The sequence below is a fragment of the Sciurus vulgaris genome (assembly GCF_902686455.1).
Source record: "Sciurus vulgaris genome assembly, chromosome: 17".
NCBI classification, from domain to species: Eukaryota; Metazoa; Chordata; class Mammalia; order Rodentia; family Sciuridae; genus Sciurus; species Sciurus vulgaris.
The window spans coordinates 57,743,351-57,761,598 of record NC_136478.1 but is presented as its reverse complement, the minus strand read 5'-3'; the positions used below and the strand labels follow the sequence as shown (position 1 = coordinate 57,761,598).

The following is an 18,248-nucleotide window of genomic DNA, read 5'->3' as shown; positions in this document are numbered from 1 at the left end:
CCTGGGATAAAATCCACTTGATCGTGGTGCACTATCTTTTTAATATATTTTTGTATGCGATTTGCTAAAATTTTATTGAGAATTTTTGCGTCAATGTTCATTAATCATATCGGTCTGAAATTTTCTTTCCTCGATTTGTCTCCGTCTGGTTTGGGTATCAGGGTAATATTGGCTTCATAGAATGAGTTTGGGAGGGTACCCTCCTCTTCTATTTTATGGAATACTTTGAGAAGTATTGGAATGAGCTCTTCTTTAAAGGTTTTGTAGAACTCGGCTGAGAACCCATCTGGTCCTGACTTTTCTTTGTTGGTAGGCTTTTGATGACCTCTTCTACTTCATTACTTGAAATTGTTCTATTTAAATTGTGTATGTCCTCCTCATTCAATTTAGGCAATTCATATGTCTCTAGAAACCTGTTGATGTGTTCGAAATTTTCTATTTTGTTGGAGTATAGATTTTCAAAATAGCTTCTAATTATGTTTTGTATTTCAATCCTGTCTGTTGTGATATTTCCTTGTTCATTCCGAATTTTAGTGATTTGGGTTTTCTCTCGTCTTCTCTTTGTTAGAGTGGCTAAGGGTTTATCAATTTTGTTTATTTTTTCAAAGAACCAACTATTTATTTTGTCAATTTTTTGTATTGTTTCTTTTGTTTCAATTTCATTGATTTCAGCTCTGAGTTTAACTATTTCCTGTCTTCTACTACTTTTGGTGTTGGTCTGTTCTTTTTCTAGGGCTTTGAGCTGTAGTGTTAGGTCGTTTATTTGTTGATTTTTACTTCTTTTATTGAATGCGCTCCATGAAATAAATTTTCCTCTAAGTACTGCTTTCATAGTGTCCCAACGATTTTGATATGATGTTTCTTTGTTCTCATTTACCTCTAAGAATTTTTTAATTTCCTTCCTAATATCTTCTGTTATCCATTCATCATATAATAGCATATTGTTTAATCTCCAGGTGTTGGAATAATTTCTGTGTTTTACTCTCATTTATTTCTAATTTCAATCCATTATGATCTGATAGAATACAAGGTAGTGTCTCTATCTTCTTGTATTTGCTTACATTACCTTTGTGGCATAATATATGGTCTATTTTAGAGAAGGATCCATGTGCTGCTGAGAAGTAAGTGTATTCACTCTTGGTTGGATGGTATATTCTATAAATGTCCGTTAAGTCTAAATTATTGATTGTGTTATTGAGATCTATGGTTTCTTTGTTCAATTTTTGTCTGGAAGATCTGTCCAGTGGTGAGAGAGGCGTGTTAAAATCACCTAGTATTATTGTGTTATGGTCTATTTGGTTTCTGAAATTGAGAAGGATTTGTTTGACATACATGGATGAGCCACTGTTTGGGGCATAGATATTTATGATTGTTATGTCTTGCTGATTTATGGTTCCCTTAAGCAATATGTAATGTCCTTCTTTATCCCTTCTGAATAACTTTGACTTGAAGTCCACATTATCTGAAATGAGGATGGATACCCCAGCTTTTTTGCTGAGTCCATGTGCATGGTATGTTTTTCCCCATCCTTTCACCTTTAGTCTATGGGTATCTCTTTGTATGAGGTGAGTCTCTTGCAGGCAACATATTGTTGGATCTTTCTTTTTAATCCAATCTGCCAGTCTATGTCTTTTGATTGATGAGTTCAGGCCATTAATATTCAGGGTTATTATTGAGATATGATTTGGTTTCCCAGTCATTTGGTTCATTTTATTTATTTCTTTATTTATTTTTAGACGACTTGGTTCTTCCTTTATTTGACAATTCCTTTAGGATAGTTCCTCCCATTGCTGATTTGCTTCTTTGTTTTTCATCTCTTCCTCGTGGAATATTTTGCTGAGAATGTTCTCTAATGCTGGCTCTCTTTTTTATAAATTCTTTTAGCTTTTGTTTATCATGGAAGGATTTTATTTCATCATCAAATTTGAAGGTAAGTTTTGCTGGGTATAAGATTCTTGGTTGGCATCCATTTTCTTTCAGGGCTTGAAAAATGTTGTTCCAGGCCCTTCTAGCTTTTAGGGTCTGGATTGAAAAATCTGCTGATATCTGTATTGGTTTCCCCCTGAATGTAATTTGGTTCTTTTCTTTCACAGGCTTTAATATTCTGTCTTTATTTTGTATGTTACGTATATTCATTATAATGTGCCTTGGTGTGGTTCTGTTGTGGTTTTGTGTATTTGGAGTCCTATAAGCCTCTTGAACTTGATTTTCCATTTCATTCTTCAGATTTGGGAAATTTTCTGATAGTATTTCATTGAATAGATTGTTCATTCCTTTGGTCTGTTTCTCTAAGCCTTCCTCAATCCCAATAATTCTTAAATTTGGCCTTTTCATGATATCCCATAGTTCTTGTAGATTCTGTTCATGATTTCTTACCATCTTCTCTGTTTGTTCCACTTTGTTTTCAAGGTTAAATATTTTGTCTTCCATATCTGAGGTTCTTTCTTCCAGGTGTTCTACCCTATTGGTTATGTTTTCTATGGAGTTCTTAATTTGGTTTATTGTTTCCTTCATTTCAAGGATTTCTGTTTGGTTTTTTTCAATATCTCTAACTCTTTATTGAAATGATCTTTTGCTTCCTGTATTTGCTCTTTTAAGTGTTGATTGGTGCGATCATTCAGTGCCTGCATTTGCTCTTGCATCTCGTCATTTGCTTCCCTGATCATTTTAATTATGTACATTCTGAACTCCTTTTCTGTCATTTCTTCTGCCATGCTCTCATTGGGTTTCATTGATGTAACATCTAGATTTGTTTGCAGCATTTTCTTTCCTTGTTTTCTCATATTGTTCAGGTATCAGTTGACCACTGAGATATTGCAGATTTCCTCTATTGACTTACAATGTCCCTGAAGATTTCTAGTATATCCCCTCTTAGCCTTCAGTAGCCTGAAGTCTTGGAGGAAGTTGATAATGCGGTGCTCCACAAGGAAGCTGACTCCCTAGGGGTGGTGGCCTTCCGGTGGGGTATATTCCCTGCTAGTAGGCAGAGGTACCTTCACTTGCTGACGAATGGTCATCCAAAGGGGATGTAGGATGTGGGCTGATGCAAGGCCAGTTTGGGCCTGTGTCTCTGGTTTTACAGTCCTTTTGGGAGAACCTCACCCAGCAGGGAGGACTCACCCGGTGGGGAGGTCTCGTTGGTCAGTTCCCCTCCTAGAGGTTCCGTTCAATTCACAACTACCACCTGGGCTGGGCGGCCTTCTTCTGCAATGTTCCCAGGGACCCGGACCTACCTCCTGGACCTGGAAGCCTCACCCTTCACAGACGAATCTCCTTAGGCTGCCTCTCCTCAGAGAAGCTGCCTGCAGTCCTGGAGCCTTCGCTCCACCCCTCAGTTTGTCTGTGCGGCTCTTCCACCAAGAATCCGCCTAGGCCCTGGGACCCTGCTCTACACTTAATCGCCTGGCTATGCGGCCCCTCCTCTGAGCAGCCACCTGGAGTCCCAGTGACCCGCCACATGCCTTTTCCTCTGGCAGCCACCTGGTGTTCCTTGTGGTCACTCTAAGTCCAAGTGACCCACCACGCACCTCCTTCTCCTCCAGGCAGTCACCCGGAGATCTGGTGCGTTCGTCACAAGTCCCAGGAACTCACTGTGCACCTCCTCGTCCCGACTGCCACCTGTAGCCCTGGTGCAGTCACTTCGAGCCCAAGCACCCCGCCGCGTGCCTCCTCCTTCTCCAGACAACCCCCCTGTGTTTAGGAGCGGTTGCTCTGAGTCCAAACCACTCACCACGCTGCTCCACCAGATAGCCGTCCGGAGCCCTGGCGCAGCTGCTCCAAGTCCAAGCGACGTGCCGAGCCCGTATTTCTCCTTCTCCTCTGGGCAGCCCCCTGTGTTCAGGGGTGGTCGCTTTCAGTCCAAACAGCTCACCGCGCACCCTCTTCTTTGGGCAGCCTCCCAGAGCCCGGGTAGGTTGTGCCGAGTCCAAGCGCTGTGCTGAGCAGCCACCTCTCCGATGCTCCCAGTTGTCCGCGTTCACTGCGGGGGGAGGGGCGTCTCGCCGGCAGCTCTACTTCACAAAGATCCCTGCGTTCGGGGCTACCGCCCCGTCCGGGACACCGCCCCAATGGGAGAGACTCACCCGGCTGCTTTGAGTTGGTCCCAAGTCTCTCTATATCTCCTCTTCTTGAGTCCTGAGTCCTGGAGCAACACGAAATGCAGCCACCCTCTAGTCTGCCATCTTGAATCTCCCAACAATCTTATAACCAATGAACTGTCCATAGACTATAAAGGCTCCACACAAAAGTGTGCACAATCAACAACTCAGTAACTGTTCTCACCTGTATTCCAGAGGAATCCAATAGGCATCAGCACTGCTCACTCTCCATGCATAAAACACAGTTCTACCTCGATGGAACCAAGGCCCATGAAATTGCAGTGTGTTACTTAATGAACTCAGTAAATTCTGTCCACACAGGTAAAATGGCATGGTGACTTAGATCATGCCACAAGCAGATGATGTGAAATTTGAATCCCCACCTCATACTTTACCAACAGTGAGAACTTAGAAATTTTACTTAACTTCTTAGTGCATACTTTTGTGAATGCTAAATTCATTGAATATATTTTTACACTACATGGAGCATGGGAGTTTTGTTTTAAGGTAGAATCATCATTTTAAAATAACCATTTCATTGTTATAAATCTAGTACTACAAACAAGTGAAGCAACTGTGACTAAACAAAACTCCTCAGCACACACTGTGTGCTAGATATTGTTTTACTTGCTTGCCACATAATATCATGTACAGTCCAGGAAATTCATGAGTAACGTGCTATTGTTACCTGCATTTTTATAAAAGGAAAGTGGGTCAGAAAGCAGTGTAGACCACACAGAAAATGTAAAAGACACCATGTGAATCCAGAGAGACTGACAACAGAGAGAGCATTCGTAAAATTAATAATTGCCTATAATAATAATTTTACTCATTGGCAGAAATGACAGTCAATTTCCCTTTTATTCAAAAGTCACAGGGTTTTCCATCAAACTAACCATGTCTAAACATAACACATGTATTTCATTTATGTTTTTCCAAGAACAATGTCTGAATCATTCCACCCCAGGAAACATAAAGACATTGGTAAGAGTTATGCAACCAGCCAACAACCAAAGCTTTCCCAGTATTATCCACGTACCAGAGATGATTAACTGGATATTTCAGGCATAGCTGCCAGCAAAGCCTAAACTTTGCTCTCCAGCCTTTAGACCCACAAGTACAATTGGAAGTACTAACTGGTGAAAGGTTCCCAATAGAAAGGAGTATGGAAATATTGTTCTCTAATCTCTGGCAGGCATTAACATCAGAAATTACAAATGAAGATTGAAAAGCATGGCATAGGCACTAGGCCCATGGGCAACAACAGGAATTCTTCACAGCTCAGCAGCTGCCCTGTTTAGCCCTGACGCTCTCTCCACATCAAATCACACATTGCTCACAACAAATCTATGAAGAAACCCAGCTCAGTTAATTCAACAAAAGGTGGTTAATCATGTACTCATTTTCAGGTAATGTTTTATCTTCCTGCAGTGAAATGTTAAAGCAAAGACCCCACCATCTCATAATGTGCACTGTGGTTGAGGACAATGATAAGGAAACCACACATTCACAGATAAGATTGTAAATGAAGGTAAGGCCACCAATGTAGAGTATCAAGTCAGGCAGAGACACTTACTGTGGAATATCAAGTCCTTGTAGCGAGGTTGGAATTGTCTGAGTCACCATTTTAGACTGTGATGGCAAAGGCCCCTCTGACTGCTGACGTGAATTTGCTAAAATGTGAGGATTGGAGGAGGAAGAGAGAACTACCTGCCTTCCTTCAGGAATATTTTGGAGGACAGAACCAAACATCAATGACCTGAAATCAAATTGTGCTTGGACAGTTTGAGGAATGGCAGGAAGGCTGCCTGCTTGAAATGGGAGTGGTTTGCTACTCGGCTCTAGAGATACATTGACTCTGTCCCAAACATGGAATACTATGTGCTTGGGATTCACTCCATAGTCAAGCTCTTGTCTAGGTCACATGAGATCACAAGTCAATCCCCAAAAATGAAACAAAAATTTTGCTCTGCTATACATCTGAGAAACACAAGTATTAAACAACCCCTGTCACAGATACAGAGTGAGTCATTTAGCTAACATGCCCACAAAACAAAGGAAAATCCAGGATTGGAAAGTTAGTCTACCTGATGATACCGCTCACATATTCTCCCAGGTCTGAAGGACGGATTGCAGAAGTTCTCAATGGGAACTGGCTAATATATCTTCATTTTGTAGAGAAAAAAAATGACCCACAGCCACCCCTGGCTTCTGCCCAGAGGACAGCACCTGTCCACACAGGTCCTCCTGGCTCCCCAGGCCAGTCTCCACCTTGGAACGCTAATATATAATCCTGAAAATAAAGTTGACGACACAGTGAAGATGGTAAGGAACCATGAACAGATCTTCCAAGAACTATGGGTTAACATGCAAAGACCAAATTTAAGAATTATCAGGGTAGAGGAAGGTGCAGAGAAAAAAACCAAAGGAATGCACAAACTTTTCAATGAAATAATGTCGGAAAATTCTCCAAATCTGAAGAATGAAATGGGAAATCAAATCCAAGAGTCTTATAGGACAACAAATGTACAAAATTACCACAGACCAAACCAAGGCACATTATAATGAAAATGCCTGGCATGCAAAATAAAGATCAAATTTTAAAGGCTGCAAATGAAAAGTGCCGTACATGATATCAGGGGATTAAATGCTACTCTTACTTCAGAAAGAGTCATGTTGTTGCCCCAATTGTTGGTCATTCTCCCCAGGATGCACACAGCAGCTGAGCCACATCAGATTTAGATTCAGCATCAACACCTCCCAGTTGAATACACAAGTGCTCAGTCTAGTAATACACCCAGGAATTGACAGGAAGAATGGAAAGGGTTGTTGCACCTGATGACCAAATATTCTACATAAAATACCATTGTCTTCAACGTGGGTTGACTTCAATCATCAGATGGTTCTCACTGGAGGTGACAGAAGTGCATGTGGAATTGATAAAAATGCAGGTGTGTCTTGAAGCATTCCTGGCAGCAGGAGACCACTGTTTAAGGACGCCCTGGATTTGGAATGTTGCTTAATCATGTGAAGTGTTGACCCCCAGAGTGCACTGGGAAGTGAAAGTGCTAGTGAAAGTACGTGACAGGGCTTTCATTGATCGCTGATATGGTAGATTGGAAAATTCACTCATCTCAGTCCTTAAATCCTGGAAGAATGAAACTCACTCTCATGTGTCAATCACAAGGTAAAGAAGGACTGGACACGGATCCAGTTACAGTCCACACCCATATCCAATGATCCTAATGCAGGTCCTTGTCCTTTAGAATTGAAGGGTCATCAGTGCACGTTCCTCAACATCCTTCCAGGCTATTACCAATACACTGAATCCTTCAGTTTCGTGTAAAAATTCTATACTGAAAACTCTTTGTAATGCAAATAAATGGAAAAGAATGGCTTTCTTCAGGTCCCAGGTATTGCTCACTGGCGTATATGGCAGCACTTGCTGTGGGGTCCTGCCCATGAACTCACGCGCAGATCATCATGCTCATGGTCACTGAATGAGTCCAAAATTGCTCAATACCATGAAACTTTGGATCACCAGCCAAAATTTGCTTTTACCAACCAGTTAAATTGATAAGAAAAAGTTAATGATTCTTTGAAATTTCCTTTAAAGGCCAGTCTCCCAAAATCTCCCACAACTTCCAATGGTGGCTACAGCTGAACTCCAGCCCCACAACCAGAGAACTCATCATCATGACATATGAGTTCCTGTGGTATGAAGGGTTACCTTTCCCTGATTTTGGTTACAGCATTGAAGGTATAAAAGAAGCATGTACTAAGTTTGTGATAAAGGATGAAAATACAGTAATGGTGGCTTACCCAAAGTCAGGTAAGGAATCAGGACAGGAAACACCCATGGAAAAGGTGAGAGCTACGTTGCTTGTCACTCAGCAGATGGATGGAATGTGCTCTACATGCCAGGGAGCCCTGCTTTGGGAGGAAGGGGCAGTGCCCAGCCACTTCCATTCAGACAATTGCAGAGAGTGAAACAAGTGCTCAGCAGGGATCATCTTAGGTATTGGAAGACCGTATAGGAGTGCATCCTAAGCAGATTCAGGTGTTTGTGTGATGGCATGGGAGAAATGGGTGGTGAGGAAGACCAGTAAAGAAAAGCTAAAAAGCAGCTCAAGAGAGGTGAAAGATTGAAAAAGAGATCATGTGGACAACAAGGCTATTTTAGAATAGGAGAATCAGCATGGGAAAAGGTTGGGTTTCAAAAATGAGCAGGGAAATTGCAAGAGATTGAAAGGGCATGCATCCTGCAACCACGGGAGTGGAACTGGGGGCAGGAGCAGTGCAAACTGAATGACAATTGAGGCCATGGAATCAGAGGGGATGGTGTGTTGGAAAGTCAAGAAGAGTGGGAACATCCTAAAAGGATCTCAGCGAAGAGCCAAGAGGTGGAAGCAGTCTCAAATGCATTGACAAGTGAATGCATAAACAAAATGTGGCATATTAATACAATGGAATAAAATTCATCATTAACAAGGAAAAATGTTCAGACACCTTCTACAACATAGATCAATCCTGAGGGCATTGTGCTAAATGATATGTTGGGCACAAAAGGACAAATACTATATGATTCCATTGGTGCAAATACCTAGTGTAGTTAAGTTCATGGAAAGAGAAAACACCATGGTGGATCCAGGGACTAAAACATGAACATAAGTAGGGAAATGCTGCTAAAAAGCAGAGAGTTCCAGTTGTTAAAGATGAACAGGTTCTGAACATTGGCTGACACAAACAGGAACATGATTAACACTGCTTAGCACTACCTGATTGCATGCTTTGAATGGGTACATGATTATGTTTATGTTATGGATTTTATCATGGTTTTTTGTTCACAACTCAGGTTGAAATGAATGAACATCACTTTTCCTTCCTTATCTAGGAACCCACTGGTTGATTGAAATTCTTTGCTTGATTCACTCCAAAGGGGATACCAAGTGGCTCCAGTCTGTGCCCATCTGGGAACGCTCACCCTGGTTAGAGACAGATCTGGGTTACAAATTGCTAAATGAGAGTGAAAGACCAAGGCTCCTGACCTCTCACCTTCCCTTCCATCTCTTCCCCAAGTCATTATTCACTTCCAAGGCCAAGGTCAGCGTCTAACATTTCATCAATGCTTTTTGTCCTTCATGGGCCTAGATAAAACCTGTAGACCTTGCCAGGCTGTCTGCTCATGGGGTAGGTTGGGAGAGACCTGAGATTCTCAGACACTAGCTGAGGCTGATGAGGCCACATCTCAGATCACACTTGAGTGCAAGGATGTGGACCATTGCACACATTGGCTAGCCTGAATTCAGGCCAGAGTCTTATGTGCAACCAGAATTTATAACTGCATCTACACTGGAGTATCCCTCCTTCCTGCTCTTGAAGACTTTCGCCAATATTAATTCAATAAAAGCCTCCTGCCAGGTAGGTGGAAGCCCCCAAGTCAGAATTGCCCACATGGAGTGCAGAGTATGCACACATCGATAAATGCATAAATCCTGGGACCGCTCAGGAGGCTGGCTCTCTATTTTAACCACTGCAGTTCACTGCATGTCAATGTGCTTTGTGATCAGCAGACACTTCAGCTTCCCCATGGCTGAGGATTAATCAGCATGGACCATGGATATCCAAGATCTAGGATGTCACAGGTTATGTGTAGAAACATGCTTTCTAAAAGTGTTTGTTGACTTCTGATTTTTTTCATATGTTTCTTTACACATCATCGAGAAACCTAGATTAATGAACTCCTTCTTGGAAAGTGCCTCACAGTGAGGCTGCTCCAATACACACAATTCCATGTCTCCTGTAAGGTTTCCTTAACCTCTGCCGATTAAACTGAGGCCTAAGAAGACATTACACCAGCAAGTATAACACCAAGACAGTTGATGCAAACACATGTCAAATTCTGAAGTTCCAATCCCACTGGCGTGTGTGATGTGTGTGTGTGTTTATGTGTGTTTTCATTAACATTAAACACTGGCCTCTTAATATATACATATGTACACAGTTAAGCAACTATACTCCAGGTCAGACTTAGACATTTCTACAGTCCAGAAAGATTCCCCAAGTCCCTTCTACTAACCGGTGCCCACAAACTGAGGGAAACACACCCTGCAATACAGTTACAGATACTTCACTTATTCTTGAATTTGTATACATGCCTTCATGCTTTATGAAAGTAATGTCTGTGCAATTCTCAAAGGTCTTTTGTGTGTGAATGACCTATATTGTTATGAATCTCAATATTCCATAATTTCTTAATCTGTTCTGCTGTTAGTGATCCTTATGGGAGAACACAAAAATAATTCACCAATTACCATTTAAAACTTTCCAGCAGCTTGGTTTCAAGATGGTGGCCTAGAGGGTGGCTGCATTTCATGTTGCTCCACGACTCAGGATTCAAAAGAGGAGATATTGAGACACTTGGGACCAACTCAAAGTAGCCGGGTGACTCTCACCCGTTAGGAAGGCGTCCCGGATGGGACGGTGGTCCCGGAATGCAGGAAACTTTGTGAAGTAGAGCTGTCGGTGAGACACCCCTCCCCCCACTGGAGCAGTGAACTCGGACAACTGGGAGCGCCGTAAAGGAGGCCGCTCAGCACAGCGCTGGGACTCGGACCAACCACTGGGGCTCCGGCGGCTGCCCAGGGGAGGAGTGGTGAGGAGAGCTGTGTGGACTCAGAACACCGGGGCCTGCCCTGAGGAGGAGGAGGAGGAACGTGGCCGCTTGGATTCGGAGTGACTGCACCAGAGCTACAGGCGGTTGCCAGAGGAGGGGCTGCGTGGCGAGCTGTTTGGACTCAGAGCACTTCTGAACACCGGGGCCTGCCCGGAGGACTAGGAGGAGGAGGAGGAGGAGGAGGAGCACGGCGGGTCGTTTGGACTCGCAGTGACTGCATTAGCGCTCCAGGCGGCTGCTCAGAGGAGAAGGCGAGTGGTGAGTTGTTTGGACTTAAAGTGACAGCTCCTGAACACAAGGGGGCTGCCTGGAGGAGAAACGTGGTGGGTCGCTTGGTCTTGAGTGGCCGCACCAGAGCTCCGGGCGGTTGCCCAGAGGACCCGTGCAGCGGGTCACATGGATTCAGAGCCACTCAGAGCGACCGCTCCTGAACACCCGGAGGGTTATCTGGAGAAGGAGGAGGAAAGGGGAGGGTCACTTCGACTCGGAGTGATTGAATGCCCAGGGCTACGGGTGGTTGGTGGGAGGAGGAGGCATGCAGTGAGTTTCTTGGACTCCTAGTGACCACACCGGAATACTGGGAGGCTGTCTGGAGGAAGAGGCGTGTGGCGAGTCTCTGGGACTCAGAGCGATTGTACGGGGCCCCAGGTGGCTGCTCAGAGGAGGGGCCGCATAGCCAGGTGATTAGGTGCAGAGCAGGGTCCCAGGATCTAGGAGGCTTCTTGGTGGAAGAGCCGCACAGAGACAGGCTTAGGGCGGAGCGAAGGTTCCAGGCCTGCGGGCAGATTCTCTGAGGAGGGGCAGCCTAAGGAGATTCATCTGCGAAGGGTGAGGCTCCCAGGCCCAGAAGGTAGGGCCGGGCCCCTGGGAACTTTGCAGAGGAAGGCAGCCCAGCCCAGGCGGTAGCTGTAAATTGAGGGGAACCTCTAGGAGGGAACTGACCAGCGAGACCTCCCCACCGGGTGAGTCTTTCCTGCTGGGTGAGGTTTCCCCACAAGGACGGTAAAACCAGAGACTCAGGCCCAAACAGGCCTTGCCTCAGCCCGCAGCCTAGGTCCCCTTTGGATGACCATTGGTCAACAAGTGGAGGCACCTCTGCCCACTAGCAGGGATTATACCCCACCTGAAGGCCACCACTCCTAGAGAGGCAGCTTCCTTGTGGAGCACCGCACTATCAACTTCCTCCAAGACTTCAGGCTACTGAAGGCTAAGAGGGGATATATAGAAATCTTCAAGGACATTGTAAGTCAATAGAGGAAATCTGCAATATCTCAGCAGTCCACTGATACCTGAACAATATGAGAAAATAAGGAAAGAAAATGCTGCAAACAAATCTAGATGTTACATCAGTACACATAGATACACAGGTAGATATACAAAGTGAAACACAGACATTGTGATGGTTTTGTTTTGACACACAATAATTGCACCCATTTACAGGGACAATGTGATGTTTTGAGACATGTATACTTCAGTGAGTGACCAAATCAAGGTAATTTAGCATATTCATTTAGAGACAGGGTCTCACTGAGTTGCTTAGGATCTTGCTAAGTTGCTAAGTCTGGCCTCAAACTTCAATCCATCTGTGGCTCTGGTTAAGCCTCCCTGGGTTCAATCTCTAGTACTGTTACCTGGAGGGGCGGAGCCTGCCCGGCGTAGGCCTGACGCGCGCTGACTGCCCAGGAGAAAGGAAGGCGCTACACTTCCGGGTCAGGCCCTTCCGCCTCCCTAGGCCGGTGCTATGGCTACTGGCAGCGGCCCCGGGGTGTCGATGCCCACCAATTTGAATGCGGTGAGGGAGACCATGGACGTTCTGCTTGAGATTTCAAGAAATTTGAATACTGGCTTAGATGTGGAAACACTGTCTATTTGTGTACGGCTTTGTGAACAAGGAATTAACCCGGAAGCTTTATCCTCTGTTATTAAGGAACTTCGCAAGGCTACTGAAGCATAAAGGCTCCTGAAAATATGACAAGCTGACTATCTGGAGAGATCCTGATGAGACATGTCAAGAGGATTTGGAGATTGCATTGTAGTCAAGAATGTACAGTGAAATTACTGCATGCAGCAGTGTAGAACAATTTTCCTTTTAAAAAGAATTATAAAACCATAGCTTTATAACAGTGGAAAGTGGCTTACAGAGAGGACTATCAAATGCATCTGCATTGCATCTTATTCACTTTTTTTTTAATGGCCCGAATGTTTTGGCATTGCTGTTTATATTTATGTATTCCTTATTTATAGCTCTGATAGCTCTAATTTTCTAAGCAGTCTGTCTATCAGATGTGCACATCTGCTGTGCCTGGTTGAAGTATCGTGGGAACTCATCAGTATTGATGTGCACTTATGACTTGTTGACATTTCCATTATAAACTTTCATTTTGAATTGTTTATGCATAATAACTGTTGATTTATGTTGTATCAGGCTGAAAGTTGACAGGATTTTAGCCACCATGTATTTAAATTCCCTATGTATACCAGAATCTCGTTTTTAAAAATAGGAGCATAGAAAACATTTCTTGTAATCTGCTCTTTAACAGAGTATGTTTAGTTTTTTAAACAGTCTCTAGACAGTTAATAGTGTGAACTAGATAATTTTGTATTGACTAAAAAATAAAATTTCTATAAACAGATTTTAAAAGTAATAACAGTGCTTAGCTTAGTTTTATTTGTATTTTGAGTCATTTACAGCTATAATATTAATTTAGAATGTTTTTCTAAGTTTTATATCCTATAAATAAAGGCCTAAAAATAATGTATAAAGTGAACATGGGCAACATGCAAAATTCTTTTTTACTTTTATTACATAAAAGTAATTGGAATTCTTACCCAATAAATATGATGTGGATATATAATAAATCAGTAGATAGGTGGTGTGTATTAATGAGTGTGTAATATTTTCTGAATAAGGATTTCTAGTAATTAAACAAAAACTAATGAAATGTATCAGGAATTTTATGTATGCCTTTCTAAAATCATTTGTGTCATTTTTCCTTTTAAAGTTCTAACTCATCAAAATGATGATTCAAAAATAAATTTTAGAAAATTTAGGATATTATTGGATCTGTTCCTGTAACAGAGTCTAGTGGAATTTTTTTTGCAAGGCTAATATGGATTTAATCTCACTGTTGATTAAATTTTAGATTTTGTTAGATACCTTTTAAATGAATGGTATTCATTCTTCACTAATGTTATTTGTTGTTCATACAAGCGGAAGTGGTTTTAATAAGATTTAGTGAATTTAGATAGGCACTTTCTCTGCCCCCTTTTTTTTTAATTAATCTTGGCTTGACCATGATGACTTTTAATTCATGGCATCTTTACCAGTAAATTGAAAAGGTTGATTAGCAGAACAAGTTAGGAGACACTAAGAATGTGTGATAAGCATTTGAATGATACTAAACACTGAAAATACTGCATATTATTTATAAATCAAAGAGAACATTTATTCTCAAACCCCAAAACATGTAAGTACTTCTAGGCCATAAGAGCTCCTATAGTTTTATTTGTGATTTTATAGATTAAATTATTTACATATGAAGCAAAATGGAAAAATATATGGAGAAAGGATTATGTTTAGAGAGGCCTTTTAATGTGTCATGTTTCTTAAAAGTTTTTTGGTGATAAGGGGGATTGAACCCCAGTGTGTTCTACTAAATCACATCCCCAGGATTTTTATTTATTCATTTATTTATATATTTGAGACTGGGTCTGGTGATATTGCCTGGCTGACCTTGAACTTGTGATTCTCTTGCTCAGCCTCCCAGATAGTTGGAATTAGGTGTGTGTCACTGCTCCTGGCTTTAAACGTATATTTTTAATGCATACTTAAGTAATATTTAAGAAATAAAACAAAAATGATACAATTCCAATGCTGTACATGTTGACAATGACAAAAATAAAACCATTTTGGTGGTATTGGCAAAAAAAAAAAAGGGGGGGAGGGAAACCAGAGTCACTGGAACAATACTTTAAATGGTTCATCCAAGGAAACGGTGAGTATTCTGAGACATATAGATCTGCTTCCCCAACTCGACTGGCCTTTCTCCTAATTTCCTGGTATCACTTTTGTATTCCTTTTCTGTATACTTTCCACAAATGAGAGAAGACAGACAATCCTTGAATTTGTGAGTCTGACTTCTTTCAATTAGCATGTAGTTCTCCAGTTCCATCCTTTTTCCTGCAAGTGACAGAATGAGTTCTTCTTTATGATTGAGTAAGCCATGTCATGAATGTGGAGTACATTTTCTGTATCCATTCATCAGCCAGTGGATTCCTAGGCTGGCTCCATAACATAGCTGCTGTGATTGAACTGCTATTAACATGGGCATGCATGTACTGCTATAGTACACTGACTTTAATTCTTTTGGATGAATACCAAGTGGGTCTACGACCAAGTCACATGGTGGTTCCATTTCCAGACTTTTGAGAGAACCCCACACTGATATCCATGCTGGTGGTACTAATTGTAAGTGTTCTTTTTCACTCACATGCCTGACAGCATTTATTATTATTTGTGTTCCTGATGATTCTAATGGGAGTGAGATGCAATCTCAGTGTGGCTTTAATCTGGTTTTATCTGGTTGTGAAAGATGTTGAAAATTTTTCATATAATTGTTTGCCATCATATTTCTCCTTCTGAGAAATGATTGTCATTTACCCATCTGTTCATTGGGGTATTTGATTTTTGGTGTTCAGATTCTTGAGTACTTTATAAATTCTGGGTATTAATCCTGTCACAGGAGTAGCTGGCAAAGATTTTCCCCCATTCTGTACATACTCTCTTCTTTGTCTCATTTCCTTTGCTGTGCAGAAACTTTTTAACTTGATGCCATTTCATTTACCAATTCTTGGATTTGTTTCCTGAACACTAGGAGTCCTATGGAGAAAGTCATTCCTGCATCTATACATGGACGTGAAGGTGCTGTTTTCTACTAGTAGTTCCAGTGTTGATGGTCTAATTCATGGGTTTTTTTTTTTATCCACTTTGAGTTCATTTTTGTGCAGGATTTAGCTTCATTCTTCTACATGCGTATCCAGTTTTCCAAGCACCATGTGTTAAACAGGCTGTTTTCTCCAATATTTGCTTTTGTTGTCTTTGTTAAGCATCAGATGAGTCTGTCTGTGAAGGTTTGTCTCTGTGTCTTCTAATCAACTGATCTATGGGTCTGTTTTGATATAAGTTCAATTTTTCTGTTACTACACCTCCTTGGTATGATTTGAGACTGGGAAGACGTTGGAATGTGATGCCTTCAGCATTACTCTTTGTGTGTGATTGTGTGTGTTGGGTACTAGACCAGGGCCATTCACATGCCAGTCTCATGCCTACCCCTCCCACCCCTCCTTTCCCTCTATACAGTCCCTCCTTCCTCCATTCTTGCCCCCTCCCAACCTGCATTATGTGTCATCATCCGCTTATCAGTGAGATCATTCATCCTTTGGGTTTTGAGATTGACTTATCTCACTTAGCATGATATTCTCCAATTTCATCCATTTGCCTGCAAATGCCATGATTTTATTATTCTTTATGGTTTTTAACATTGCTATATATATATATCACGGTTTCTTTATCCATTCATCAATTGAAGGACATCTAGCTTGGTTCCACAATCTTGCTATTGTGAGTTAAGCAGCTATGAATATTGATGTGGCTGCTTCTCTGTAGTATGCTGATTTTAAGTCCTTTGGGTATAGGCCGAGCAGCAGGATAGCTGGGTTAAATGGTGGGTCCATTCCAAGTTTTCTAAGGAATCTCCACACTGCTTTCCAGAGTGGCTGCACTAATTTGCAACCCCACCAGCAATGTATCAGTGTACCTTTTTCCCCACATCCTCTCCAACACCTATTGTTGCTTGAATTCTTGATAATTGCCATTCTAATTGGGGTGAGATGGATTCTTAGGGTACTTTTGATTTGCATTTCTCTTATTACTAGAGATGTTGAACATTTTTTCATATGTTTGTTGATTGCTTGTACATCTTCTTCTGTGAAGTGTCTGTTCATTTCCTTAGCCCATTTCTCGATTGGATTATTTGTATTCTTGGAGTAGAGTTTTTTGAGTTCTTTATAGATTCTGGAGATTAGTGCTCTATCTGAAGTATGATTGGCAAAGATATTCTCCCACTCTGTAGGCTCTTTCTTCACATTACTGATAGTTTCCTTTGCTGAGAGAAAGCTATATAGTTTGGATCTATCCCAGTTATTGATTCTTGCTTTTATTTCCTGTGCTATGGGACTCTGTTGAGGAAGTCTGGTCCTAGGCCGACGTGTTGAAGATCTGGACCTACTTTTTCTTCTATAAGATGCAGGGTCTCTGGTCTGATTTCAAGGTCCTTTATCCATTGTGAGCTGCTTTATATGCAAGGTGAGAGATATGGGTTTAGTTTCATTCTGTTGCATATGGATTTCCAGTTTTCCCAGCACCATTTGTTGAAGAGGCTATCTTTTCTCCATTGCATATTTTTGGCACCTTTGTCTAGTATGAGAAAATTGTAGTTATTTGGGTTTTTCTCTATGTCCTCTAATCTGTACCATTGATCTACCTGTCTATTTTGGTGCCAATACCATGCCGTTTTTGTTACTTTTGCTTTGTAGTATGGTTGAAGGTCTGGTAATCCTATACCCACTGTTTCACTCTCCCTGCTAAGGATTGATTTAGCTATTCTGCGTTTCTTATTCTTCCAGATAAATTTCAAGATTGTTTGCTCTATTTCTGTAAGGTACATCATTGGGATTTTAATTGGAATTGCATTGAATCTGTATAGCACATTTGGTAGTATGTCCATTTTGACAATATTAATTCTGCCTATACAAGAACATGGGAGATCTTTCCATCTGCTAAGGTCTTCCTCAATTTCTTTCTTCAATGTTTTGTAGTTTTCATTGTAGAGATCTTTTACTCTTTGGTTAGATTGATTCCCAAGTTTTTTTTTTTTTTTTTTTTGAGGCTAATGCAAATGGAGTTGTTTTCCTCATTTCCATTTCAGATGTTTGATCGCTTATGTGTAAAAATGCATTAGATTTATGCGTGTTGATTTTATAGCCTGCTATTTTTCTGAATTCATTGAAGAGGTCTAGAAGTTTTCTGGAGGACTTTTTTGGATCCTCCAAATATATAATCATGTCATCAGCAAATAGTGACAGCTTCCCCAACTCTACTAGCCTTTCTTCTAATTTATTGGTATAACTTTTGTATTCTTTTTCTGTATACTTTCCACGTTCGAGAGAAAACAGACAACCCCTGACTTTCTGAGTCGGACTTCTTTCAATTAGCATGTTGTTCTCCAGTTCCATCCTTTTTCCTGCAAGTGACACAACTGAGTTCTTCTTTATGATTGAGTAAGCCATGTCATGAATGTGGAGTACATTTTCTGTATCCATTCATCAGCCAGTGGACACCCAGGCTTGCTCCATAACTTAGCTGCTGTGATTGAACTGCTATTAACATGGGCATGCATGTACTGCTATAGTATGCT

The 18,248-nt window shown here is 41.5% G+C and overlaps 2 protein-coding genes across 2 annotated transcripts in view; both read left to right on the top strand.

Moving 5' to 3' along the window:
* Positions 1 to 7,710: 7,710 nt before the first annotated feature.
* LOC306648752 (sulfotransferase 2A1-like) overlaps positions 7,711 to 18,248 on the top strand; it is a 37,164-nt gene continuing 26,626 nt past the window's right edge. The window contains exons 1-2 of the mRNA XM_079119054.1: positions 7,711 to 7,929; positions 8,992 to 9,200. Of these exons, the coding sequence (XP_078975180.1) occupies positions 7,794 to 7,929; positions 8,992 to 9,200 (345 nt within the window). The 5' untranslated portion in view covers positions 7,711 to 7,793. The remainder of the gene's footprint in view (positions 7,930 to 8,991; positions 9,201 to 18,248) is intronic.
* LOC306648765 (mitotic-spindle organizing protein 1-like) lies at positions 12,515 to 12,887 on the top strand (the record flags this gene model as incomplete). Its single annotated transcript, XM_079119081.1, has 1 exon — positions 12,515 to 12,887. The coding sequence occupies one exon, from the start codon at positions 12,515 to 12,517 to the stop codon at positions 12,725 to 12,727; it is 213 nt and encodes a 70-aa protein (XP_078975207.1). The 3' UTR covers positions 12,728 to 12,887.